Source organism: Falco peregrinus, chromosome 2 (genome assembly GCF_023634155.1).
Source record: "Falco peregrinus isolate bFalPer1 chromosome 2, bFalPer1.pri, whole genome shotgun sequence".
Taxonomy (NCBI): domain Eukaryota; kingdom Metazoa; phylum Chordata; class Aves; order Falconiformes; family Falconidae; genus Falco; species Falco peregrinus.
Genome location: NC_073722.1, coordinates 107,438,424 through 107,464,962, shown reverse-complemented (window position 1 = coordinate 107,464,962; position 26,539 = coordinate 107,438,424). Strand labels below are relative to the sequence as shown.

The window sequence follows — 26,539 nt, the reverse complement described above, 5'->3', positions numbered from 1 at the left end:
GCTGGGGTCCTGCTGCTTTGCCTCCATCCTGAAGCTGAGCGCTGGTGTGTGAGAACTGCAGTCTCACTACGAGGTGAGGAACCACCTGCCAACGTGTTAAGATCCAGTTACACGTGTTCTCTTAACGTGCCTGTTAGTGAGCATGAGAGTGGCTTTGTGGTCTGGAGGCAGCTTGCAGGGAAGTACAAGGTGCTGCCTTCCAGGCAGCCCCATCTCTTGGAGGAGAACTGGGGAGGGAAGAACCAGCAGTTGGTGGAAACAACCTCCCCTACCCCTGAGGTGCCTCTTTCCTCATGTGTGGAGGGAGTGAGCGGTACCCGGTGCATGGGAAAGCCATGGGGAATTTGTCCAAGCGGCTTTGTGACATTTCCATCCCTTCATCCCCTGCCTTCCCTCAGCCTTGGATCCACCTCTGCCTCTCCTCCAGGATCATCTTGGACAGGGCGCTTTAGGCACTGCGTTGGCTCCAAGTGGATCAGGCAGCCTGGGTGTGAGCTGTGCACGTGTACCAGCACGTGTGGGGTTCCCCAGCCAGCGCTGCACAGTTTGGCTCTGGTGTCAGCAAAAGGCTCTTTTAAAGTGTTTTCTGGAAGTGTGAGATGGCCATCAGCTCAAGGCAGAGACTGATGGGATAAATCAGCCTTGTCCCGTGCCTGGTTTCAGGTGGCATCAGATCTTTGCGTGTGGAGCAAAGTGATGCTTGCTCTCGAACATCCTTGCTTCTGTCATCATCAGGCCAGGTTTATGTAATGAGATGGAAAACTTATTTACGTTCAGTCCTTTAGTCCTAAAAGCTGCCTCCAGAGGTTTAGCACAGATTCTTGGGAAATGGGAAATGTCCTATTTAAGAAACTCGCTGACAGCACGTTCCCAGAGTTGGCATCAGTGGAGTGACCTAGGAAAAGAGTCAAACCGTGAAGTCTGCTGTGCAGCACCAGCTCGGTGTATGCTGCATGCAGCTTTTGCTTCCCTTGGGGTTTTTCAGCAGGTAATGGCCTTGCTTCTGCTGCACTGGCAGCCTTACGGCACAAAACCTGCCACCTCTTGGCAGGACATCTGGCCCAGATAGTGCTCGGCTCAGGCTATAAAAGAGGTATTCACCATGACTTTAGCATACTCAGAATGACATATTACAGTCCAGGCCTTGTGGAATTTGCTGATTAGTCTGTAAGTATATTGAAAGGCCTCATTAAAACACCATTAATGCTGGATCCCCTCCCAATGAGCCATCTCTTATTGCTACCCAGAGAAACTTGGAGGAAATGGAAAGGCTGCTCCGGCTGGCCGAGCTGGTCCCTGGGCATGAAGCATGGCCGCACCTCAGACTATCTTTGTGGTGCTCAAGAGTTAATGTGGTGCTTCTGATCGTGTGGGGGGTCCCTGGGACTCAGGATTGCCTCTTTGCCTTGTGCTTCGCCAGCTGGATATGCCGCCACCACTGAGACTCTGCATGCCAGTACTAAACTCAGTCCTTGACCTGACCCTTCATCTCTGCCTGTGGCTTAGCTTTGGGGGTGACCCTGTTCCATGGCACTGTTCTGTCTTTGACCAAGTGAAATGCTTAAAACATCCCTGCTGAAGACAACAACGACGGCTGTAGTATCCACCAACACAGCTATTGGAAGGACCTCAGGAAACCTGAAAAAAGACCCAATTAATAACTCCTCATTGTTATCCTGAATAAGAAAGATCCACGTCCTGGGAAGCTTGCCAGAGAAGTGGATGGGGTGGAATGCAGGGAGTGGTCAGCCCAAATAACAGATGGGGATCTACTCTGTCTCTATGGGAGACGGAAGGTGACCTCTGTCATTGAGCTTGGAGTCTGCTCCCCACGTTTCTGCTCTCAGCCAGACCTTGTGTTGTTTTTGTGGATGCCAAATCCATCTGCCAGTGCTGAGCTGAGTCTGGGCGAGGATGGAGAGCCCAGCTTCTGTAGCAGGTTGGAGCTGTAACCCTCGGTGTCTTCGTGCTGTCACAGCCCAAATCAGAAAGAGAAGACACCACTGTGGTCTTATTTATTGTTTTCGTTTCTCGCTGTCATTGAAGTCAAAGCACTTCCCAGGCATTAATGAACGTATCTCCACAACACGTTATGACAGAAGGAAAAGCAATTTCCTTGTTAGAGATTGGCAACAGAGGTACGCGAGGCTGAGGGACTGACCCAGGTCCCACAGGAAACCTTAGCTTCAGGATGAGAACAAGCCCCTGATACCCAGGATTGGAGGCCAGTGCCTCAGCCCCAGGCCACCCGTGTCCCTTAGGAAGACGAGGGGTTCCAAGTGAAGGTTCACTGGGAAGCGTTAAAATTCTTCCCAAACGTAGGTCTCGCATGAGCGACATTGCTGCTGCTGGTCTGACTGTATGTGTGGTGGGACACTAAAAATGCTGGATATTTAATCCAGATAATCGAATCAAAAATTTCCCCATAACATATTTGCATATATTTCCTTAAACATAAGGTAGAACTTGTAATTTATTTAAATTAACAAAATCTGCCGTAACATTTTGCATACCAGCATTTTGCATAAAGCATTTTCTCTACCATGTGTAACAAATATTTGTCTGTAAGTTTATATATTATGAATAGCAACAATAATAGTATTTATTTTTAGTCATTTTGTTGACTTTTTAAAAAAATTTCCCAAACCTTTGCCGTACTTGGGATGAGTAGATGCATATATAAACACAAATTCTTAGTATGAAGACATATGTGTTTTTTGAGGTCTGAGAAGTTACTGCCTGCCTGGTCTGCTCAGTTTGTGAACAACAGGACAAACTGACATTTTGGTTCTGTATTTGTCTCAAATATAAATGAATGATCTAGTGTTTATTATAGCATCCGTTATTATTGAAGGAAAGAGATTTATGTCTATAGACAGAAGAAGATGCGGTTTGCTACGTCCTTCCAATGCGGTGTCTGTTCACCTGATATCTGGTCCATGAGTGATGCTTCCCAGAGAGCAGTGGCTGTGGAGCAGCGCTCCCAGTGTGTCAGGGACATGCCTGCTGATGGGCATTTTTTAAGCTGATGCAGTCACCTACCAGCTGCTGTTGACGTACCACATTTCTGGTGCTGAAGTCACTTTCAGAGATCATGCTTGCACTCTTGAAGTCATCCAGATGCTTCTTGAACTTGTACCCATTGCCAACTTAGATTATTAGCTCCCTCTAGTACCAGCAACTTTTTCTAGTTCAGTATCTGTCCTAATGGACAAAGATTTGATCAGCACTGATTGGAACTTTGCAGAAACCTGATGAATGAAATGCTCTTGTCAGTCTGGGCTCGGGGAGCTGGATTTGCTCAGCAGTTGCCCTTTTTCACACCCGTAGCTGCAACCTCCTTTTAGACACAAGCATCCTCACCGACTGCCCTGTGACTTGAGAGCTGCTTGCTAGTGACTGCCCTGATGTGGGAAAGGAGAGACCCTCCAGGTATCAGCATAGAGGGACACCTCATGTTGTGGTATCTGCTAAACATACAAAAGGCTTCATCACGTGGGAAAGGCTGGGGTTATAAAGATAAATCCTTGTAGGCTGAAAGGGAGTTGTGTGAATGGATTTGGCTAGGCGGGAGTGGGAGCGAATGTAAGTGCATTGCGTGGTTATATCATTGCAAGTGTGTAGGCAGAGCAGTTGCTAAACGGAAAAGTGGGCAAAGAGGTGGAAGTGCTGGTTGGGAAGCGCAAGGGGCTCACAGCTTCGAAGGTACCAGGGGGTCGCGGTGTGCTGCTGACCTCTGCAACAGGGAGCTGCCTGCCATGCAGTAGCTGGCCAGCGCTGTGGGAAAGCTGGAGCCCAATTTCCAGGCCATTACCTGCCTAATTCTGTGTCAGTGACCTTCTTGCGTGGTTTAGAGACTGAACACCCAGGGCAGCACTTCTGAAGGTTACATGAACGATGCAGATGAGACGACAGAAATGAAGTCAGTATGAGCGGCCGCTGCTCTCCGCATTCCTGCCTGCGGCGCGTTCGGGAGGCGTGTTGGCTTTTTGTGGCACAAGTGGGTCTGGTCTGCTGTCGGCTGTACACAGGACTTCAGGATCCATTCATACTTGTTCTTTTTGATGGCCTCTGGCTTTCTGTTTCCCAATAGTTGGGTGAAAGTTGTTCAGCTGGCACAGTGGCACCTTTAGGTTGCTTAAGGGTACAAAGCTTCACTTGACTGATGGGGTGTGGAGCGTGCCTTCCTCCCTTGGGAGGGTCTGAGCATCTTCAGTGCTTAACCTGTGGGGCTAGCAGAGCCCTCATTGTGGCCACTCTTTGCTCCACAGCATCTCTGGCCATCCTCCCCCTTTCAGGATTAAAACCCACCAGTTTGGAGAATGCTTTATTTAAATGAGTTGCTTCATGTGTTTTATGTGGTTTTTTGCCTAAAATGAAATGCCTTGGCATGGTGAAATGTGAGGACAGGAGAGAATTTGCTGGAACTTCTGAGAGACTTAGTGCATATGCGCTAACAGGATATAATTTCTGTCCTGCCCTGCCTCTCCTCATGCAAACTGAAGCACATGGGCTGGTCCTTGTCATGATGAAATCGAAGCCTGGTTGAGATGGCTTCAGGGCAGTCTGGTGATGAAGAGGAAGCCTCATAGACTGTTAGCCCTCAGAGATGCGCTACGTGCTCCCATCCTGTCTTGGGCAGTACCACCCCTTCCTGCAGGCACCTTACTCCTCCTGTGTCTCCTGTTCCCTTAGGCAGGATTCCCACTTTTCAGCTCTTCCCAGATTTCACCTCTGTTTCCCCCTTTTTAATAGGAATGCTTGGCCTCTTGCACTCCAACTTGGGGAGGAGCAGCTTGTTTCTGTAGCTGGCCTGGTGCCAGATGTCATCACTTCAAGCAGTGCCACGCTGCACATCTTCAGCAGTTTGAAATGGAGAGACAGAGAGAGACAGATAAGATCAGCAGCTTTAGGTGATGGCATTGTTTCAAATAAACCATGCATGACCCAAAGCTTCCACTTCAAATGGGGAATGAAATTGCTTCATCCTTTGACAGCTTGCTCCATGAAAGAAATTTATCTTCACTTAATTGCTTTAGATCCCAAGAGGCTGTGTACAGTAATTTCTAGGAGATAATTATATCAAATTAAAAAAAATGTGACTATCCGACTGCTGAGCATGAGTGCAGTGGCCAGAGAGCAGGAAGGAAAGAGGCACCACATCTGACTCATGCGCACAGGTTATCACTTCCTCTCCTTCTCGTGGTCCACAGCCTGGACCACAGGAGACTCTTTGCAAGGGTCTGGGTGCCGACACGCTGAGCAGGGTGCTCGGAGCCAGGAATCCTGCTCTGCCAGAGCTTCTCCAGGATCCTGCCTTTGCTTTCCTGCTGGGGCATGGCAGGGATTTCCGTCGCCCATACCTTGTCACTTGTGGACAGTAAGCCTTGCCAGGCAGAGCTTGGCAGCGCCTTTATCCGGTTAGTTCTCCTGTGTAGTTGTACAGTAGAGCTGAGGAACAAGAAAGCTTGTTGATTTAAAAACATGTATATTTAGAAGCAGAGTGTAAACTTCCTGCCCAGGCTGGGATTGGATTCTTGACTATGTTTGAGTTTCCAGTTTTCATTTCCTTTGCCCACATACTTAACATTGTGTATCTCCCAGAGTGTGCCCCAGACTAATCTCTCCTTAACCCTCCCTTGCCCCACATTTTTCTCTCATTATTTGCACATCAGTTCCAGTTCTTCCAGGAAGCAGCAATCTGATTGTCACTCCGTGCCATGGCTGAGCCTGAGCTCCTGCAGGTCTCCCCCGTCCCCCTGGCAGTGACCTCAGACCCCAACCAGTGGCAGCCCCGAGCTGGGGGCTGCAGCAGGGACAGAAGTGCTGGCAGTTGCCATCCCTCAGAAGAAGATGGACTCTTGTAGCATGGGTTGAAGTCCTGAAGGGACATCCCTCTTTGTAGCTCACAGGAAACAGTCACTGACCAGTTCCAGGAGGAGTAAACCGCTCCATCATCTACATCATCTTCTCTTTCTTGCCTTTAAATCAGACTGCATGCCCTCCTTGACCGCTTCATGTGACAGCTCCTGCCCTGCCTTTGCCTTTATGGCCCATCTCCTGAGGACAAAGGTAATTTTGTTCCCCCCAGGGTTGTGACAGGTTTTGTGTGTGATCCTGCGTGGGCTTTGAAATGGTTGTCAACAGTCCTGGGCCAGAACTGAACTCCTCCCCACCCCTGTGATGTGCAGGCTGGTTTTTGAAGTGCGATGCTGCTTCAGCTGTTCCCAGGAAGTCTGCAGGGGAACAGCATTTGTACTAACGAGGTAAAGTCCCTGTGTGTTTCTGGAGGGGATCTACTCAATGGGCTCTTTGATGTCATCTCAGTTTTTGGACTTACATCAAGTAAGTCTAAAAAAGAAAAGAAATGTTTTGGCTTAGCCTAGAACATTTGCACCTGAGCAGGGTGACCTGTGGCTGTGCTGGTGGCTAAGGAAGAAATCCACAGCCTCCGGTAGAGCTGTGGCCTGGAGGAGGGAGACAGAGGCTTCTGGTCCCAAATGCTGCCCACCCAGACAAGCTGGCTCCCAGGGTTGTCCTAAGTGGTGAGGTGGCAGGGCTGTCATGTGTAAGATGCCTCCTCAGGGCAGTCCTCACACATAGCACTGCCCCCATGTGCTGTTCAGGATGCTGATGATCTCATACCACCCTGAGTGCAGGCAAAACCAGCCCTCTGAGATGCTGCGTGGTGTACCGTGTCAGTTCACATGTGCCAAGCTGAACAGCATCTCCCATCTCTCTGCGTCTCTAGAGCCTGAGAAATCCTGCGTTGGGATGACCATCTCCAAATGTCCTCATATTTCCTGCATCGTGTTCTAGCTCAGACCTCACAGTGCTGCCACAGGGCTTACATTTAATCATCTGCTGGCTTGGCTGCCCAAGCCCAGCGCTCTCCAACAGGTCACGCATCCTGATCTTCAACTGTAGTTTGTCGTTATCTTTTTTTTTTTTTTTTGTATGAGATGTCCGGACAAAGCTTGGCACATTGCAGTGGTTAGCACTGTCTGCTGCTGTCCTCGGTGACCTCTGCAGCCCAGATAGTCTTTGCCCCTTTGTGTCCTCCTTCAGCAAGTGATCCTGGGCTGGTCTGAGGTTTTGGTCCCTTAGTCCCAGGCTCAGAGAGGGAAGGAGGGGAGAAGCTTATGGCAGCAGTGTTTGGTTGTCTGAAGCAGGGAGACTCCTTTCGTCCAGCACGGTGTGGTTGTGTGGGGATACGCTGTGTAGCACCGTGACTGCCCAGATACAGCAGTCCCATAATAGTTAGCAACCAGTCAACTGGAAAGGGCTGCTCTGCTGAGGACAGCAAGGAGAGGGACATGGCTGGAGGTGAGGGACCAGCCGGGTATGGCGCTGCACGGCCACACCAGCCAGCTCAATAAGCTCAAGCCAATGCCTCTTGGTCCCTGGTGTTCAGATGTGGCACCTTCAGCCACTGTGGTTTTGTCTGTGATTTTCCCATAGTAGCTATGTCAGCAACAGTCACTCTGCCCATCTCCTCTTGTCCTTTTCCTTTTCTCTCCTCTGCTTTCTTAACATACTTCTTTTTACTTGCTCCTTTTTGTTGCTGTTAGTGAAGAGTATATCACCTAAAGCCATTTGCAATACAGTTTCTGCTCTTAATAGATTCAAAGACTGGCTGCCCTGACAGCCAAAGCCTTGGGGGACAGGCGAGGGGGCTGCAGGGGGGGTGGGCACCCTTCCGCAGAAACTGGCGGAAGAGCATTGCAGAAACTGAGAATACAAGGCGCTCATCTGGCTTGAAGCTGCTGCTCAGAGCGCAGTCGGCATTTTGTTGCAGAGGCCACGAGTGAATGAGTTAATGATGATCCCAGATGGCTTCAGAGTTTGCCTCTTGCCACCCCTTCCTGTTCCCCCAGGATCTCAGATGGTGGCGGGAGATGAAGTAAAATTCTAGAGTTTATTGTAAAGTTCATCTCTCTCCCTAAATCATGCTGGAACTTGTGCGTGCTGTGTTGGCAGCTTCAAGGGGATGCTACCTGGTAATTAATTAGTTGTCAAGAGACAGCCCAGAGGTTCCAAGTCTTTATATTCTTGCTAATAGAAATTGCTCTGATTACATTTTCCCCCTTGGCTGGAGGGCTGAAGAGCGCGGAGCAGGAGCTATGGTCCATGGGCAGCTGGAGCACGCCTGCCTGTCCTTTGTTGGGACTCCTCTGAGCCTCTGAGCGTGCTAGCACACGCTGCCGTCAGCACGAGCCCTGGGGGAGCCCAGTCCTGAGCCCTGTCTTGGCCAGCCAGTTCTGCTCATGTTTCTCACCACACGCTTCCCCTGCCTTTGCAGGTGAGACCCTGCCACGATTTCCCTTCAGCTGCTCCTCGGGGTCCTCCCTTGGCATTGTCGCTCCTGTCAGCCCTTCCCTTGCAGACCCCTCCCCAGTCCGGACAGAGGTGCTGTGCATGTTTTCTTTGCAGAGCCCTTTTTCTGGGCTAAGCTTACAGAAATCTTTGGTGTCTACAGAGATTCCTAGTGCTTCTCTCAGCCTCACTTCTCTTCCTTTCATCTTTATCTCCATGCTTTTGCAGTTAGCTGTGAGCAGATTTAAGTTTCTTCTTGCAGAGAGAGAAGTGTGGTCAGGGAGCTACGTGATTTGGGGTCCTGTCTCAGGCAAGCAAGGCACTGCACACACAAAACTGGTCTGGGGCTGGGTTATCCAATGGTTTGTTAAAGGACCATTTACATTTTTGCACGCTATTTTATGTTTTTCCCATCTTTTTGCAGAGACTCTCTGCTAACACCTGACAAATCCCCCTCTCCCCTTCTCTGGCCAGTGTCTGTGTCCCCAGCAGCCTGGTTGTGTCTGACATCTGGAGCAGCTTTGGGCCCATTCAAAATCAGCATCCTTGGAGCCAAAACCCATCATCATCCAACGCTCCTCCTTACCGTGCTTCTCTAGCCAGCACCACCATCCTGGGGGGAGCACTGTATGACATCCCAGCTACCTGGGAGACGTCACTCTCCTCCTCCCTCTGCAGCAGAGAACATTTTCTGTTGTGTCCCTCAGCAATGTACTGAATCAAACCTTCCCATGGCTCCAGGAAGCACTTATCTGGCAAGGAGCTGAGTGGCACTTTGGGCACCTGCAGGAGGCATAGCGACCCAGGCACGCTGGCGTGAGCGGACCTCTCCAGTGATGCAAAGTGGTCCATCTCAGCCCAGGATGGAGCTTGCTTTGTCTCCTTGTGTCTGGGAGAGATTCCAGCTTTCAAGCAACCCTGGGTAGGCAGCTGCAGCAGGGCTGGGAGCTGGGGCTGCTCCCGGGCCAGGCAGGGCACAGCGGGCAGCGAGGCGAAGCTGCTGGCTGTGTGACGGGAGAAGCAGCCCAGCTCTTCTCCTGGCAAGTGTGTGCTTGGGAGAAGAGCCCAACCCGTGGGCAGGGATGCTGCAGCTCTTTGAAGCCCGTCTCTGCTACCTTAGGGAGCAGCTCTGCCCTGGCTGATCCCAGGAAGCATCCCATCCGGCGTCCCTCTGGATGCTGTAAATAAGCTGCGGCGAGCAGCGCTGCTCTGCCGGATGCTCTCACGCCTGCTGGTGCCGTGCCTTCCCTTCCCACCCCGGGGGAGCCCGGGGAGCCGGGCTCCGACCCACCTGACTGGGCTGACTTTGCAGACATATGGTCCCTTCTCTTGGTGTTTAGTTAAGTGTGGGAGGACTTGATGCTGTAACTCCTGTAGCTTTTAAGCTATTGTTAATGCTGATACGGCCCTGCAAGCAGACGTGGCAATTTTACAAGCATGGCCCCAGCCCTAACAAAGGCAATTAGGATGCTATTCTGTTATAGCTGGGGGGGAGAGAGGTTTCTAGTGTCTGGAAGGAGCAGTCTGGAAAGGGCATAATCTAATGCAGAAGATGAAGACAAAGGCATTTTGGAGGCAGGATGTGGGGAAACGGGGGCATGGCAAGCTCAGAGGGCAGATCTGCAGTGGCAGTTGGGGGTTACAGGAACCCAGCAGCTCAGGGCACAAGGCAGGAGCGAGCAGGAGGGTAGCAGAGACACGCTGCTCTGGGTGAGCACAGGTATCAGCTGGGGTGAAGGTGAAGAGCAGGGCACTCTGTGCTTGGGCAGGAGGTGGTGGCTCTGGGTGAGAAGGGTGAAGGTTCAAGCTGCAGAGTGGGAAATAAACCCCAAATGTGATAACCATTGGAGTGTGATCTTGCAGAGCAGCGAGCAAAGGAGATGGAGGTGACAATGGCACAGGAGTGGCACAGGGCTCTCAAGTGATCTTGAAGCTGTGGAGGTGGCACAGGAGAGCTCCGGGGAGTAGGAGGGGGTGGTAAGGGCCACCACTGCCATGTGGTTTGGTGAGATTCAACCAGGGCAAGTCAGGAGGCTGTTTCCAGTCACAGGGCTTGAGCTGCGTTTCATGCTGCTGGCTTCTTCCTCGTTTGGCTTCTCCAGCATCTGATCTGACTGTTTGTTTGCTTGCAATGATTTCAGTTGTTTTCTATTTTAGCTTCTGACCCCGAGTGCCTGGGCTGGGGCAGGCAGGCACCGTTTGAAAGCCGCCACTTGGCGGCAACAACTGTTCGAGCCGTGGAGCAGCACCCATCTAACCCCTCTTTTCACACACTCGGAGCTTCCCAAACATTAACCTTTGGATTAAAATTTTCCATGCTTGGGCCCTCCCCAGATGTGATGTCTGAGCTTGGTTTGGGTTCATGTTTTTCATGTTTGCTGGATTTGTGTTATGGGAGAATGAAAGAAATACTTTTCCCATTTCAAAAAAAAAATTATAGTCTCTTTTTTTTTTTTTTTTTTTAATTTGGGGATTCACCAGAAATGGTTGACGTTTGAGGCTGAAAACAATTAGCTTGGCTGCAGCAAGCTGGTGTTGCAGGCACTCGGGGAAGTGCCGCAGCTCCAGGTGTGTGGTGCTGCAGGTATCACCAGCGCAGCCTGCACAACCCACTCCAGGTACTTGCAGGCGCTGCCGGCAGAGCCAGGAGAGCCTTGGTGTGTGAGTCAGGCTGAGTAACTCCAGATTTGGAGGGCGGCTGGTTTTTTGTTGGTTTTTTTTTTAAAAAAAAAAAAAAAAAAGTTGTTTTTCAGGCTCCACATGCAGGATCACGATGCACTGGGGCCACGCAGGCTCCCGGGCTGCAGTGAGTCAGGCACAGGGCTCGCTGCGCTGTTTTCAGTCCTCTGCTCCGTGTTGCATGCAGGTCGTGGCATCGTCGGGAGATGACGTGCGGTAGATACGGTGGACCGTCACCCTGGGGTGGGAGCGCTGTGGCATGGCTGCTGCCTCCAGGCCCCCTGTGCAGTGTGGCTGTCACTCCCCTCGTTTCTTTCGCCAGAGGAGCAATGCCTCATTTCGTGTGGCATGGGCTGGTGGCTGCACCTTCCCTTGCCCTGAGGCCAAACACCCAGATCCTGCTCTTGACACCTCCTTGTCCAGTTCAGGGCTACCTTGGACATGCTCAAACACTCTGAATTTCCCTACATTTAATTTTCTCTTTTTTTTTTTTTTTTTTTTTTTTTTTTCTGGCTGCGGCACCCCTCTTCTCTGCTCCAAGTCTGTGTGCTGCTCATCGGGTGGGGACCTGTGCTGCTCACACCAGCGCTTGTAATGTCTGGCCTGCAGCTCTGCCAGAGGCCAAAATTGGCTCTCAGCGCATGGCTGGATCGCGAGGACAGTGTTAGATGGAGGGTGGAGTGAGCGAATACCCCTCTCTTCCTACTGTGCTTTCAGGAAATGTCTCTAATGCAGCTGTAAGTGTGAATGAAGTCAAAAGGATGGATCGGTGCCCCTGCTCCAGCCCACCCCACTTGTCGGGGCCCATCCAGAGTCCCCACCCTATTGTTCTGGTTCAGCTCCTCCGTTTCGGGGCAGGGGCCCTGCTCTGCGCTCAGCATCCCGCTCCCGGGAGGAGGAGCTCTGCAGAAAACAAAGACACAGCGAATAGTTTTCTTCTCCCCGACAAGCCGCCGTTCCAATTCCTCTTTCCCTTCCCTAGGTGTGTTTGCAGCTCTCAGCCCGGCTGGAAGCGAGCGACTGTAAGAATCAGGCCATTAATCATCGGCCAGAAGAGCTGAGTATTGGGTATAAGTAGCAGAGCTGTGCTCGCTGCTTCCTTAGAGGCAGAGCAGGATCCGCGCGGGCTGGAGCTTGCGTCTGGTGCATAAAGTTACCTCTCTGGTAGGCTAACGGAGCGTGTCTCGCTCCGAGCAGCCCCTCCTCGAAGAGGACATGGGCTCTCAGGCACAAGAACGTCATCGGGAGTCCCCTAAGTGGCAGCATTTCACTGTAAAGCAAAATAACAGTGTTTGTCCCTCCCTGAAGTGGCTGCTGGAAGTGGTGTGAGCAGCTTCCCGCCCTGCCCCGAGCCGCTGGGAGCGCGCTGCCAGTGTGGTTCTTGTGGTGGGTGGAAATGCCAGTATTGCTAATATCACTGGGGCTGTGGTGTCGCAGCCGACCGAGCTGTGGTGGCATTTTTCTGGTGTTATTACATTGCCTTCTGTATCCCCACCCTCTGTTTTCAAGGGAATTTAGCGGCGGCCCCAACGGAGGAGCCGACGGTCGAAGGAACTCCTCCCTGCACGCAGCAGCCGCAGCCCCAGCCCCACTAGCTGCCCTTTCACGTGGGCTTTGCCTGCTTGTTAGTTCAAAGCAAAGCTGCTTCTCTTTCAACTTCCAAAGTTGAGGGGAGCTGGGGTGCCCCAAGCTCCCCAGCAGCAGCCGGGGCCAGCCAGGCGTGCGGAGCAGCAGTGGGGCAGCTTGGCGCTGACGTTGCTCAGTCTGGCTTCTGGTTTGTGGAGCGGAGTTTTCTCATCGCATTGCTCTGACTCAGGTATCTGTTTCCTCTGATGTGGGCAGCCGTTGCTGGAGCTTTTGCCCCGGGCACGCAATCGTTCTGTCTTCCAAGGGCTGGTGGGATGTGCGGGAGAGCTCCCCGAGTGCTGCCACGACTAGCCGATGGCTTGGGTCCCTGGGGTGGTAAAAGCAGCGCAGGAGCGGCATCTACCACACCGCTACGTGTTCTAAAGTTCCCCTAAAATCGGTGGGGCGAACATCCAGTTTGTCTCCTAGACTAAAAAGCATGTAGGAAATGAAACACACACAACCTGACTCAAGCCGGCATGCGCTTGTTAGCTCAGATTTTGGGCCGCCTCACCCACCCGCCCGGGTGTCAGCTCAGGGACCCTCAGCCTTCTGCTCCCCATCCAGCTCCCTGCAATGGCAACACCACATTCCCTCCGCACCAGGTGCTTAGGCAGGACCTTTCACAGTGCTTATTTGATTGCGTTTTCCTGGCTGAACAGCCTTCCCTGAATTCGGTATTCTTCTGCCACTGAGACTAACCACTCTAACCAGTTTCCCTAGAGCGGGATCCCAGTTCAGCAGGTCTGGATTGTCACCCTCTGAGAATTGCTTTTGTTTGAGGAAGTGAAAACACCCATGGGGAGGCTGCAAGCAGCGGCCAGGTGGGAGCTGTGCTGCTTTAGGAGGTTTTAGCAGTTCTCATTAAAACAGTCTCCTGTAGACTCAGTTACCTAAAAGAAAAGGAGAAAATTCCAAAGACTTTCATCCCAGTTCAAATATTCACCAGGGCAAGGAGCTGTGGAAGTTACGGTGGGATCTCAGATGACATTCTCTGAAAAATGAGCTTAATAGACTGCAAGTATGAAATGCTCAGACCAGCAGCAGCTGTGCCCTCTGCAAGGGCTTGGCCAGCATCTGCACTTCTCCCTTGCCTGCGCCGAGTAATGAAGGGCAGAGAGGGGCAATCAGGGGGTCCGCCTGAGGAGCCCCTCCACGTTTGAAGCCTTTGGCACCTCCACGAGATATTTAAATGACAGGCAGACATATAGGGATCTGTAAATACTCATTTGGTGCCAACTAAACCACAAAGAAGATACAGCATTTGTGGTCCAAGGAAGTTTAAATATTTGTGGTCAAACTTAAAATTCGACATAAAACTCTCATCTGCCATGGAAGGCGTCCAGGAACTGCATGGAGAATGTATAAGCTGTGTAAACTCCCAGAAACGGCTTCCCGGCCGGCTCTGCCAGGACCAGGCAGAATATTCCAGCTCTTACCTCTCTTCTCCCTCCTGCTGCCGAGGTCAGAAGTCAGGTTTGCAAGGGACACAGCAGCCCGTTTACACCTCCAGGGGTGGAAGTCCATGATGCTATGGGTGTTACCAGCTAATACTGTGGTTTCCTCGCTGCCTGTAGCAGAGGTCAGGCTGGAAGGACAAGGGGTGGATGATACGGGCAGAGCAGGTGGATGCCGTAAGGGTGAGCTCTGGTTTGCACCATTTTTTGCTACTTTCATACGGTAGATCCTCATAGCTCCCCTGTTCCTGTGTTGTAACTCTTTTTTTCTTCTGCCACCCAACTTCCCGCTGTCTCAGCTGCTCCTACTGGTGTCTTGTCCCGTGGGACAGGAATCACCACGTTACTCTGTGGGTCAAGTCACAGGGCAGTTGTCTAGTTGTCTCCACGTGGCAGTCCTCGTGAAAGAGCTCATGCTATCGGCGAGAGCCAAAAGCCTGCTCTGCCCTGCTTCGGTGCACGACAGCTTTATCTGCCTGGGTGAGGGGTGGGTGTAGGGTCCGGAGGGGCTGAGCCTCCACATAGCACTGCAGCGCATTGGCATGATGGGGACGGACATGCTCAGCAGGAATAGTGCATCTTCAGGGCAAACGCCCCAGAGAGGCCAGCTCCCTCCTGCCACGCTCAGGAGGTGCTTTCTGAAACAGGGAGGTTGCCAGATAACCACAGCTTTTTCCCCATGGCGTGAGCAGCCAGGATTTGGCTCCAGCCTTTTTTTTTTCCATGTACCCTGCAAAAAGGGCTCTTACTGTTGCAAGAGCACATTGAGATCTGCAGTCGAGATGTTGGATTGAACATTCATCAGATGCATTTTGCGAATCCCAGGAGAGACAGATCCTAGCCCTGGCACGGGAACAGCTTCTCTGGTCACCAGCACAGCGTGGCCCCACAAGCAGATGTACCCGAGAAACTCTGGGGGTGGAGAGGTGCAGGGTTGGACCAGCCTCGTCCCCAACACCAGTGTCCCCTGGAGTAGTGGCCTCAGAGGAAGGGCAGCGTGAGTCTGCTGAGAGCGGAGCGGTCCCCTTTCCCTTACTAAGCAGTCCTCCCTTCCTCCACCAAAGAGCCTGCTAACCACTTTCTTATCTTTCTTAACTCTGCAAAACAATCTCTGGCAAGGCAGGCATCCTCCGAAATGGCAGAGGAAATAAATTCCCCCAGTCCCTGAAAAGGAAAAGACCGGAGACTCTCGCCGCAGGGAGAGCAGCCCATGCCCTCTGAAAGCTGACGGTTTTGCCATATTGGCTTTGCTGAGGATACGGATTTGCTTCCTCCTTCCCCAGTCTGGGACCACAGGCTTGCGGCAGACTTTCAGGGACTTGTCTTCCCTGGTTAGCGTTCCAGTAGGATCTGCAAAGGAGGAGCAGAGCAGGCTCCTTTGGACTTGTCTTGGCTTTACTCTGTGGCCTGAATTTTTCCTTATTTCCCCCTGGGAAGTTTATGGATGTGCTGGGAGCTGGAATGGGAGAGGAGGGCATCGAGATGGCTATAACAGGGAGTCACTGACTGTGACTTGCTCCTTCTCCTGGAGTCATCGGCCTCTTTCAAAGCTGTGATTTTTTTTAGCCCCTTGTTCTCCCGACAGACAACCGAAATGTGTGGTCCTGTGCTCAAGGCGTTACCTTGGAGAGCAGAAATACCCCAGATACTGCACAGCTGCAGGGGTTGGTTTGCCCAGCACTGGGGCATGTGGCCTCCAGGGGTGGAAGCAAATGCTTTCTCCAGTGGAAATTCCTGCAGTGTCTTATTGGAGCCAACGTTTTACAGTGGGAAGCCTGTAGCTGTTGGCAGCAATGCCTGAGGACACAATGAGAACCAGGCAGGAGCCACACACACAAACCAGAAGAAACATCTCCATCCCTCTGTGGAGACCTCTTGTACCCCATCATCTTCTCTGGAACTTCTCACCCAGGCTAAAGTCATACTTTTCTCTCATTTTGCTGCTGCCCTGTAGGAATGGACAGCGGGGGTAAAATGAAATAAGCTGACCACCCACCTCCTGCCTAAAAGGTGTTTTACACAGCCTGGAGCCAGCTGCTGCTCACTGGAGAGATGAACTGATGAAAAGGTTCTTTATAAAGCACATTTGACAGGTGAATAAGACATCAGGGCAAGTCTTTCCAAGCATCAGCAAAAGCCAAAAGCTTGGTTTAGAAACCATTGGGAACTTTCCTCTCTGGGCTGTGTAGCTCCTTACGCTTCAGAGGAGCAGTTGGTCCTGGGCTGGGCTGGAGCTTGAGGTCCTTCTGGGCACAGGAGCTTGAGAGGGATCTGGAGGGTGGCTTTCCATCCAGAGCATCTGCTTCAGGTGACTTTGGTGTTGGTTCTTCCACACAAGTCACAAAAGGTTCCTGCAGCACCCTCAGATGTGTTTTGGGGTCTTTCCCCAACCCTGTGGTAAGCCACCACAAAGGGAGGGAAGAGTTGAGAGGAGCTGCACTGAGAGTCTGGAGGAGCTGTGAGATGTTTTGTAGGGCAGTGCCAGGCTGTGCCGTAGCACAGATGGTTTCAGGGACATAGGCTGGGACCTGTGGCAGTGTGGGGTTTCCATACAGAGTTTGGAGTGTCGGTAAAGAATTCAGTCTGTATTCCTGCCCCACAGCCACTAGGTGCCAGTCAGGGAGAGAGAACTGGCCCCTGGCAGACAGACAGCTCTGGGGAGGGCTGCTCCCTCGGTGTGCCAGCCCAGGGATCCCCTCCTCTGGGGAGGGCTTGCTGGGAGCAGGCTCCAAGCCCCAGAATCGCTCACAGCTTCCCCCACGTCGCTGGGTCTCACCTTCACATCCTACAGCTGCCAGCGGTGACAGGTACCAGTGCCTTGGGTGCAATTTGAAGACTTTCATGGTAGGAATCTGTGCAGACTGCTCAGGGCTTCTTCTGATCTCTGACAGCAACACGTGGATGAGTCAGCTCAGATCTATCACTGTGCACCCCTCTATCACCTGTGCATTTTCTCTACATCACTGTGTGGGATGAGCGCGGCTGGTCTTAGCCTGGCCAGCCCTGGTGATGGTGGGCAGTTGGCTCACTTTCCATGCTGCTTTCCAGTTTGAAAGCCAGTTGTGGCTGAGCTATGTAGCTGAAGTTGGAAAGATGGAGACAGTTGCCAGGCCAAAAGCACATCTGCTCCGATGACTTGTCTGAGACCATGTGCCCTAGTGCAGAGGCTGGAGCTGTGCCTCTGCAAGACTCGGGGTGCTAGGAGAGAGGTTTGGCTAGGACATGCCTATGCTTTCCCTTTGGGGAGCCCCTGCTTTGCGGAGAAAGCGGTACTCCAGCAGTGGCAGTGGGGAAGAGCAACTGGAGTGGTTCTTCTGAGCTCCTCTGTCTTCCCTGGGTGATGCACCTCTCTGCTGTGATGGAGCATGGTGTGGTGGATCCTGTCCCCATGAGTGCTCTCTGCTTGGTGCTAGGCACTGCCAACACTGGCACTGGGTCCTGCAGAGCCAGGGCAGCAGCGAGGTACATCAGAGCCAACGGTGCCTTGGTTTGGGCTCCGTTGCAACCACAGTTGCCCTCGGGTCACACGCAGAGTTGCAGGCATGTGGGAGCAGTGTCCGTCGAGCCTGTGTGTGGGATTAGTTGAAATCAGAAGTTTCTCAGAGAAGCTGTGGCTGAAGTCAGCCCTCAGCTGCGGAAACCAGGGTTGTGATTCAGCTGTGAGCGCTGCTGCCCAGCCGTGACGGACACTTCGGTCCTCCCTACCCAGGTGGCCAAGCCCCTCCAAACTGTATTTGGGCTGGGCAGGGTGAGGGGTTCCTCGGGCCACATCCTGGCTGGGGAACAAGCCCAGAGAAGCTGGACTGTGATAAGCCCAGGGTTAAACCCAGCCCAGCTTTTGTGCGAGCTTGTGAGATGAAAACCCAGAAGGGATGAGACCAAAACGGGTGCTTTCCTCTGCGCTCCGAGCTGGCTCCCCAGGGATGGGAGGAGGTGGCACAGGGCACTGGGAGGCATTTAGCCATGGCCTGCATGGAGGTTTTAGCAGGGTCAGTGCAAATATTTCAGCTGGGCCATGTGGGCGCTGCGTAGTTTAGATTGTTTGAGGCTCGCTTGGTTTCAGCATCATTCAGCTACTTCAGCTAAGCCATGTTTAAACTGATGTGGCAAAAACAGTGTTATCCCGACACTGGATTGTGCTGGAGCTTGGCTCTGAGTCCTAGTCCTATCCCTTTCCCATCTCCGAATCTGGGATGGGATCTCTCCGTGCTATGACTCAAACTTCTCGTGTCCTTTTCCCCTTCTGAATCCAGCTGTCAGGATGTGCTCGTGTCTCCCGCTCGCACACAGGAATGCAGAACCGGCAGTGGCAGCCTGTCCTCCAAGCAAACCCTTCCCCAAAGCCGCTGTCTCCCGTTTGCTTGTGGGGTCTAAGGTTTTCCCGAGAGGGAGGCTGCCAGGCTCCTTTCACACACCGCCGGCAGCAGCATGGCATTGCCAGAGGCTGTGGGGCACAGGGCAGCCTGCCCTGGACCGTGTCCCCCTGGGATGTGGCAGGTCCCCCCGGCCGAGCAGGGCTCCCCTGGCCAGCTGGCTTGGCTGCCAGAGGCTCTTTGGACTAGCTGAAGGAGTCTGCATTCCTGCCTCCCAGTTATTTGCTCTTTAGGACGCTGCGTAAAATTAACAAGTTGTAAAAGTTGATTGAAGGCGGCAGTGGGTGTGACAGCGATTTGCTTAGCTGCGGGAGAGCCGTGTGCGGAGCAGCAGGGCTGGTGAGGCTGGGGCAGGGGGCAGAGGGACTGTCCCCCCAGCTCCAGGCATGTCTCTGACCCAAAACGAGACCATGGCTGGTTTCTGGTGGTGTCACCCTGCCAGCACCAGGTGCACATGTTCCCCCTGGGCACAGCGCTCACAGATCTCGGAGTGAGTCCCTTCTCTCCCCTTAAATCTCCTGGAGGACGCGTGCTGGCGTCCAGGCTGCATCTCCTTTGGGCCAAGTGCTGGCCACCCCATGGGGGAGTCTTCTGCCATCCTCTTGTTAAAGAGCAGCACACAGCACTCAGGGAAGTTTTTCCCATCAGCATGTTTTTTCGCAGGGGGGAGGGAAATACAGCCAAGGCCATAGAGGGGATCAGCTTCATTAGATCTGGGAAACCCTTGTTAGACCTGGGGACGCTGCTCACCACTGGCAGGAGATGGCACGCGCAGGGTCCTGGTGGCACTGGCACTGCGTAGTGGTGTTGAAAATCAACAGCTGGTACAGTTAATGTGCAGCCCAGTGGGTCTCTGCAGGCAGTTAGTGTGTGTTAATGTGTGTCCTGCTGTGTGTTACTCAATGATCAGTATGTTAATGTATGACCCATGAATTAGCAGTCAGAGCGCTAATGAGCTTCGTCAGCGTGCCCTAGCAGCCACCAGCCCGCCGGTGGGTGGCTGGTGCTGGGAGCTGGTGGTTAGCCTGTCTGATGCAGCAGGAGATTAGAAACCTCTCCTCCCCGGGCCTGATGAAATCAGGCTGGCAATCAGGGCCGCTTGCCACCGAAGCTACCTCTGCCCTGTGCCTGGTCCCCAGCCACGTGTCCCCAAGAGGCACCGCAGTGGCAAGGGGCTCGGTGATGCCTCGGTCGCTCACACCTCTGGGGAACTGAGCCCGGGTCACGGACAGGGGCACCAGACCACTTCAGCAATTCTCAGTTTCAGTTTTCCTTTGAGAGCGGCTGTGTGCGTGTCAGGCCTATTTTAATACCCAACGATGAGTTGAAGCCAGGCTTTCGGTTCCTGCTGTCTCACTGCACGGTCAGAGGGGGAAGGGCGCACAGGGCAGCTATATTCCTCTCCAGGGCCGGGGGTATCTGCTGCGGCATCACCACATACATCGACGCGGTGTCATTTTGTACTTGACCATTCCTTCAGGAAGGGTGGGTATGGTTCCCAGTGTCCTTGCCACACTCCAGTCTGGCAGCAAGGAATAGCCATGTGAGCCAGCCAGCACCTTCGTGGCCATCCCCGCTGCCCTGGGCATCCCGGCGCTGCCGCGGGCACTCACGTTTCTACTCTGAAACAGGAAGTTTCTGACAAAAGCGGGTTGCTCTGCAGCACGCAAGGTCCCGCTCTGCCGTTCGAGAGAGACCTGGGTGCCAGTCACAGGTCACTTCTTTCCCAGCATCTCAGAGGCTGGGCTGCCCCGCAGTGGGGCCAGCCTGGCTGCCGGCAGCCTGGGGCTCTGCCGCATCCTCCTCGAGCAGGGCTGCACGTGACGGAGATGTGCAGAGCATTTGCTCCTTCCCTGTTTTTCATTCATGTGGGCTGGAAAAATGTGTTCATGAAACGAGTTGCTGTGGCATTATGTCATGGGTCTTCAGTTGGGCTTTTTTCTCCCCAGCAGATGAGCTGAATTTAACCATCGGGCTGTGCTGGCTTGGCAGTAAATCTGGTGTTTCCTACTTGTTTCTTCTTCAGGAGAGGAAGGATCAAACCCATCTACCCTTGTCCCCAGCCCCAACCATGGGTGAAGGGAGCTCTTCTGCAATATTCCTGATCATTCCCAATCCAGGAGGCTCTGACAGGGAGATTTAAGCTTTTGCTGTGCAGAGATGGCTGCACTGCAGCTGTGTCAGCGCTCAGCCCTTCATGTATACATGAAAACCTCATGGGTTCTAAGCTAGATGCAATGGCTTTTATTTCTAGAGATGTCTTGAGAAAACCCTTAGGAGTGGTGTCAGGATGGGGTGCCCATCTCTGCCCCACCTGCATCCCCTTCCCCGATGCTCCTGCTGCCCGCCACGTCCTGGCATCCCACGGCATGTGGCTGGCAGCAGGGTTCAGCCCCTGGTGCTGCCACAGGCACATCCCCGCAAGCTGTGCTGGCAGTGGCGGGGGCTTCACTCACCCAGCAGCCCTGGCACAAGGGAACTGCAGATACCAGGACTGGAAAATCCCTGGGTTTGAGTCACCCCGGGTGAGTCAGGCCAGGTCTCCGCAGCGTTAGCCCGTCGAGCTGGGGATGAAGCAGGCGGTGAGGTGAGGTTTCCACCACTTCCCCCGGGGCCGCTGCAGCCCAGAGCTCTCAGGAGAGATGTTTCCCATGACAGTCATTCCTGCTTTGCTCTTGTTCTGTTTCCTTCTGACTTTCCCCTGTGCAGAATCATTCCTAAAGGAGAGCCAGGAGGATGGAAATGTTCCTGTGGTGACACTTGCCGGGATTGCTCCTGGCTGGATGTCCCAAGCAGCAAAGGGCTGTCCCGGGAAGGAGGGTCCTCAGCAGCCCAGCCTGCTGAGCCTGTGTCACCTTGTTCATTGCTCACGTCTGTCCCGTAGGACATGTTTTTAGGAGCAGAATTAGTGGTTACGGGTCCCTTGCTCCCTGAAATACTACATTCTTGCAATCACCCTGCTCGCACCACCTCTCCGCAGTGGCGACTGCCTCCCGCCGGGAGGAAGGGGCTTCTCCTCCCCCTCCGCCTGTCAGTGCAGGTACGGGGGGGGGCACAGCATCCCGGGGGGCAGCTTCAAACGAAGGTGGCCCCGGCTGCTGGTGCATGAGGGTGCCTTGCTCAGGCAGTAGCCGGGGTGGGAGGTTGGAGGTCAGAGGAGGGTCAGGTTTTTGACACGCACTGCAGCGACACGGTGGTTAAAATTAGCCCGCAGAGAGGAAACTGGCAGCGTTGTGGAAGAGCAGAAGTTTCCTCTCACGGCAGCCTGGTGCAGTGGGGCCACATGCCGCTGCCAACCCTCCTCTGGCTGCGGCACAGCCCCATCCAGGTCACGCACCGCCACCGGCATGGCAGGGTGACGAGCCTAAGCCGGGGTTGGAGCATGTGACATCGGTACCGCACAGCGTGAGCGGGCAGGGGGAGAGCAGGCAGCAGCCCCGGCTGCGAGGCACCTGGTTGAGTCACCTGTGTGGGGTCTGGCCCTCTCCTCGGCTTTGGGATCCCGGTCCTGGCAGCCTGTGGGGACCCTCTGGGGATGGGGATCTCTGAGGCTGCTTTGCTGTGTATGAGCTGAGCAAAACTGGGAGGGGGTTGGGGGAGCAGCAGGAACTTGGGCATCGACATGGACTTTGTCTCCACAGTGTGCAGCACTTTTAGCCCCTGTTTGCTGACTTTCTCCCTATAAATCCGCGGCTCCCCAGGGGTGACACCAGTCAGCAGGAAGCACTAGGGGAGAGCTCTGCAGGTGCAGAGCCCTGCTGCAAGGGGACGAGGTCACTTGTGGCAGAGGTGCCGGCAGAGGCTGTGCCGTGGAGGCACTGGGCTCCCGGGCTCTGGAAACTCCATTTGAAAGCCTCATAAATTGGATAATTACCCAAGCTATTGCGTTTCCTTCTGGCCAGATCTGTCCCAGCCTCCCTGACGGGGCTCCCCAGTTGGTCCGTGAGATGGGCCCACGGGATGGGGTTGGGCTGGAGATGGGGAGGGGCTCAGCTTTTCTCAAATACCCCCACCCGCCCGCTCTCGCACCTGCATCCCTCCCCAGCTTTTGCTGGGGGGGAATCTGGCGATGGAGCCAAAACGAAACAGTAAGAATAGGCCACATCATTCATCTCATGCTTCAGCAGGATTTTCCCCCATTCGGTGGGGCTGGCTGCCCTCCAGCAGCCCCACGGCCCTGGAGTGCACAGATGAGGCAGGACAGGACACAGATTAGCACTAGGCGTCCTGACTTCATCTGCCTCCTTTTCCTTGGGGACGGTGAGCTACGAGGCATGGGCAAACGCCTTCCATCCCTGTTTAGAAGAAGAGGGGCACCCTGCACACCCCGGTGGTGCTGTGCAGTGTTGCCTGCATCCCACTGGACCTTCTATCCCCAAATGCTTCCCCCTGGCCATTGCCCATCTGCCTCCCCTTTGCACTGACTTTGTTTTCCTTTCCCTCTCCCCAACCCCCTCGTCCTCACCCTGTAGGTTATTGCAGCTGACTGCAAGAGGGTCACAGTTCTGAAGTATTTCCTGGAAGCCCTTTGTGGACAAGAAGAGCCTTTGCTGGCATTCAAGGGTGGAAAATATGTGTCAGTGGCACCCGTCCCAGACGCCATGGGAAAGGAAATGGGAAGCCAAGAGGGAAAACAACTGGAAGATCAGGTACCGTGCGGGAAGAGCGCGCCTCGGTGAAGGAAGAATCACCCCTGTGGGGCCCAGCCTCTGCCTGCCCTGCAGCTCCTGCTATTTATAGCCGGCGTAGCTGCGTGTGCATTTTATGGGGGGAGGCGGGGGGGTGGCAAATGGTGCACAGCCCTTGTCTCCCGAGTGTACTTCACTCATGCCCTTTCCTGCCAGTCCAACCCGCGTGCCTCTATCTTGCGCGCTGCTATGAGTTCCAGATGCTGCTTTTTCATACCCGAAGCAGGGGGAGCTTTAATAACGTGCAGCGCCGCAGCCCCGGGAGAGGAGGTGGGCGAGGGGGTGTCAGGGTTCAGCTTCAGGATCAAGTTTATAGCCGTGGAGCTCGTTGCGGCGGAGGCCTGAGCTCCAGCCTCCAGCACACGTACAGGAAGAGCTGACATTGGCGCCCCGTCCCTCCCCTGCCTCTCACATCCTGATGTGATTAAGGAATTCAACTCTTGTTTTTCTGCCCTTGCTTGTTCCTGTAGGCCTTGCTTCACTCCAGGCTCCGTGTGTGTGTTTAAGGGCCCTGCCAGCCGCTCTGCAGGTTGACTCTTTTCTTCTGTTTAATCTTGCAGTTGGAAAGGCCAGGGAAACAGGAGAGAGGGGTAGAGGTGTTGGAGCAGGGAGCTGGGTGGCCCAGCACTGCCCAGGCTCGCTCCGGGTCCCCTCCCTGCGCCAGGGCCAGGCGCTGCAGAGCACCGTGCAGGGGATAGCACCTTGCCTGTGGCCCCCTGCGCCCCAGGGAGCTGACAGCCAGGGGAGCCCAGAGCAAGAATGTGCTCAGCACCCTCCTTGTCTCAGCAGCCATCTCCAGCCGAGCAGGGGACAGATTTTAGATGATTTTTTTGCACTGGGGCTCAGAACAAAACCCCAGGCAGCAAGAGATGTGTCTGTAAGGTGGGAGACCTGGACACTTTTCTTCTGGAGAAGACGCAGGAGGCTTTTCAAGCTAATACCGCCAAAAGCGTGTGATATGGGGGCATCTTCAGGTTCTATCCAGTATAAAGATGGGGAGAGTCCTGTTCTGCAGAGCACTGCCTTTGTTGAGTCAGTCCCTCCGATTTTTGCTATGAACAAACATGATATGGAGGGTAGCTCCTTCTTGCCCTTCCCCATAGTCTGCTTGGCTGTGGGAACCTCTGCGTGATCTCATTGCACAACCCGGGAGCTTCCTCCTTGGTCTGTGATCGCAGGGAAGCTTCCAGCTGACCAGCATGACCACCATCAGCCTGGGCAAGCAGATCCCGACCCACCGCAGCAGATCAGCATCTGACACACACTTTTCCCTGAAGCCCTTGCGCGACGCTGTCTCTTTGGCAGCATCTTCCCATCCCCTGTGGTCCAGGCTGTCCCGGCAAAGGGAAGTAAGCCCAAGGGCTCCGTCTTCCTCCTTCCCATGGCTAAAAGTCACAAGGAGAGAAGAGGACGTGGTTCTGTGGCCAGGCGGGTGTGCCGGCTGGGTGAATTGATTGAGAATGTGACTGTGCAGTGCTGGAATTGTTTTAAATTAAGACTGTGAGCTCCTGCCCGAGTCCCTCCTGCTGACACGTGTTGTGGCAGCCTGCACAGGGCAGTGAGCATAGCAGTGCTCATATCCCTCTGGGGAATCCTTTTGTGCGGGATCCATCCCCTACAGCACTCTGAGAGCTCAGAGCAGGTTTTTCTGCTTGGTTGCCACCTGGGAACATTTCCCAGCCCCATCACAACCCTTGGCTTTTGCACAGAGAAGGGGAGATGGGTAATGGCAGGGCTGGGGAAAGCCTGTGGTCACTGCACTGGGGAGCAAGAGGGGCTAGGCAAGGCAAGGGGGGGTGTCAGCAGCAGTGGCAGAGCTGAGCCCCCGGGCAGCACGGCTGTGCCGGCAGCTGCTGGTGGGCACTTGCTGAGGAACAGGGACTTGTGGTCCCTCCTTTGGGCAGGGAGCCACTGGGGAGAGCAGCGAAGCTGGGGTGGAACTGGGTTGTGGCTGATGCTCAGTTGCATACCGGCCATCACCTCCTGCCCTCTCCTGTGTCCCAGGGGTTTGGGTGCATAGGGAAAGGGCAGCGCAGCCTTCGCCTGGGGTGGGAACAGCGTGGCTCATTCTGGCCTCTCCAGTTCAAGGGTCTGCAGATCTTCTGGGGGAGAGACCCAGGGAAGGGTCTCTAGGAGAGGGTGAAGATGCAACATGGTCCAAAAGCGCCTATGCAAGCAGGAGGTTGGAGAACCAGGGACACTTCAGTTCAGCAAAGACAAGGTTCCTGCCAGCAGGAGCATGGCAAAGGCAGACTAGAAGTAGGATGTGAATGTTAACAGAGGAAGTAATTAACCATTGAAATGACTGACCTCAAGAAGCAGTGGATTCTCCATCATGTGGAGCTTTAAAGTCAAGATTGAGTGTCTCCTCCTAAAACATCTGTTCCAGCCCACCTGGAAGTTTTGGGGTGGGTGCAGGAATATCTCTGGCCTATTCAGAGATCAAAACGGAGAAGGGGAACAGGCTCTTTGGTCTCCTGGGTTCATGGATCCAGGTTTCCTGACCAGAAGATCAGCTCGTGTGCCTAGCCTCAGCTGAGGCAGCAGGGTTAGAGCAGCGTTGTACAGCCCCAGTGCAGGCAGGTGGGGAGAAGCAGCATTTGCTCCAAGGATTGTGCAGCCTAAACAGCCAAGCAAAGCTGAGAGACAGGAAAATGCCAATAGTTTTACAGAACTGAAGCCTATAAAATATCAGTGACTCACCCAAGGCTGTGGGAAGAGTTTCCCAAGGTGAGGAAGAGGGTTTGATTTTAGAAGAGAGCTTTATGCAGGGCTGCCCCTGCCCTGCCTGGTCGCTGCCTTCCCTGCACCGTTACCTCCTGTCTCACCTTGTCATTTCCTGGATGTTTACTATTTGTTTATTTTGTTTGCTTCTTTTGGATGTTTAGAAGTAGTCAGTTGCCCATCAGCAAGTGGTGGTAGACCATGGCTGGCAGGGGTTTGTCTGCTGGAAGGGGGGAGGGCAGAACAAGCATGGTCCCTGTCACCAGCATCCCTTACAATGCTTCTCTCCTGGTTTTTTTTGTCTTTCTGCATTTTCTCGGAAGAAGGAAGACGATGTGAGGATTGAAGCATATGAAGATGATTCTGAGGCTGAAGGCAGTGGAGGAGAGATGGACATCAAGGAACTGAGAGCCAAGAAGCAAGCCCTGGCCAGGAAAGTAGCTGAGCAGCAGCGTCGTCAAGACAAGATTCAGGTAGGACGCTCTGTGCGACTGCAGTGCCCAAGTTGGCTGAGGAGCTGCTTTGCTTTGGTACATGGGCTGATCCTGCCTCATGGTGCCAGTGGTGCGCAGCTGCTTCCCTGCCGTGCTTCAGGACCAGTGGCCTCTTGGGATGTGCCGGAGCACCCTGTGCTTCCTGGGTGTAGGTGCCCTGTGCTGCCTCCATGAAACCCAGC

At 53.8% G+C, this 26,539-nt stretch overlaps 1 protein-coding gene across 3 annotated transcripts in view; it reads left to right on the top strand.

Moving 5' to 3' along the window:
• Positions 1-26,539, top strand: part of SMG6 (SMG6 nonsense mediated mRNA decay factor) — a 115,785-nt gene that overhangs the window by 73,627 nt on the left and 15,619 nt on the right. For 2 of the 3 annotated variants that reach the window (XM_055796773.1, XM_055796771.1), the window contains 2 exons: positions 22,924-23,100; positions 26,187-26,336. In XM_055796773.1, coding sequence (XP_055652748.1) covers positions 22,924-23,100; positions 26,187-26,336 — 327 coding nt within the window. The remainder of the gene's footprint in view (positions 1-22,923; positions 23,101-26,186; positions 26,337-26,539) is intronic. The other variant, XM_055796772.1, reaches the window with a different exon arrangement.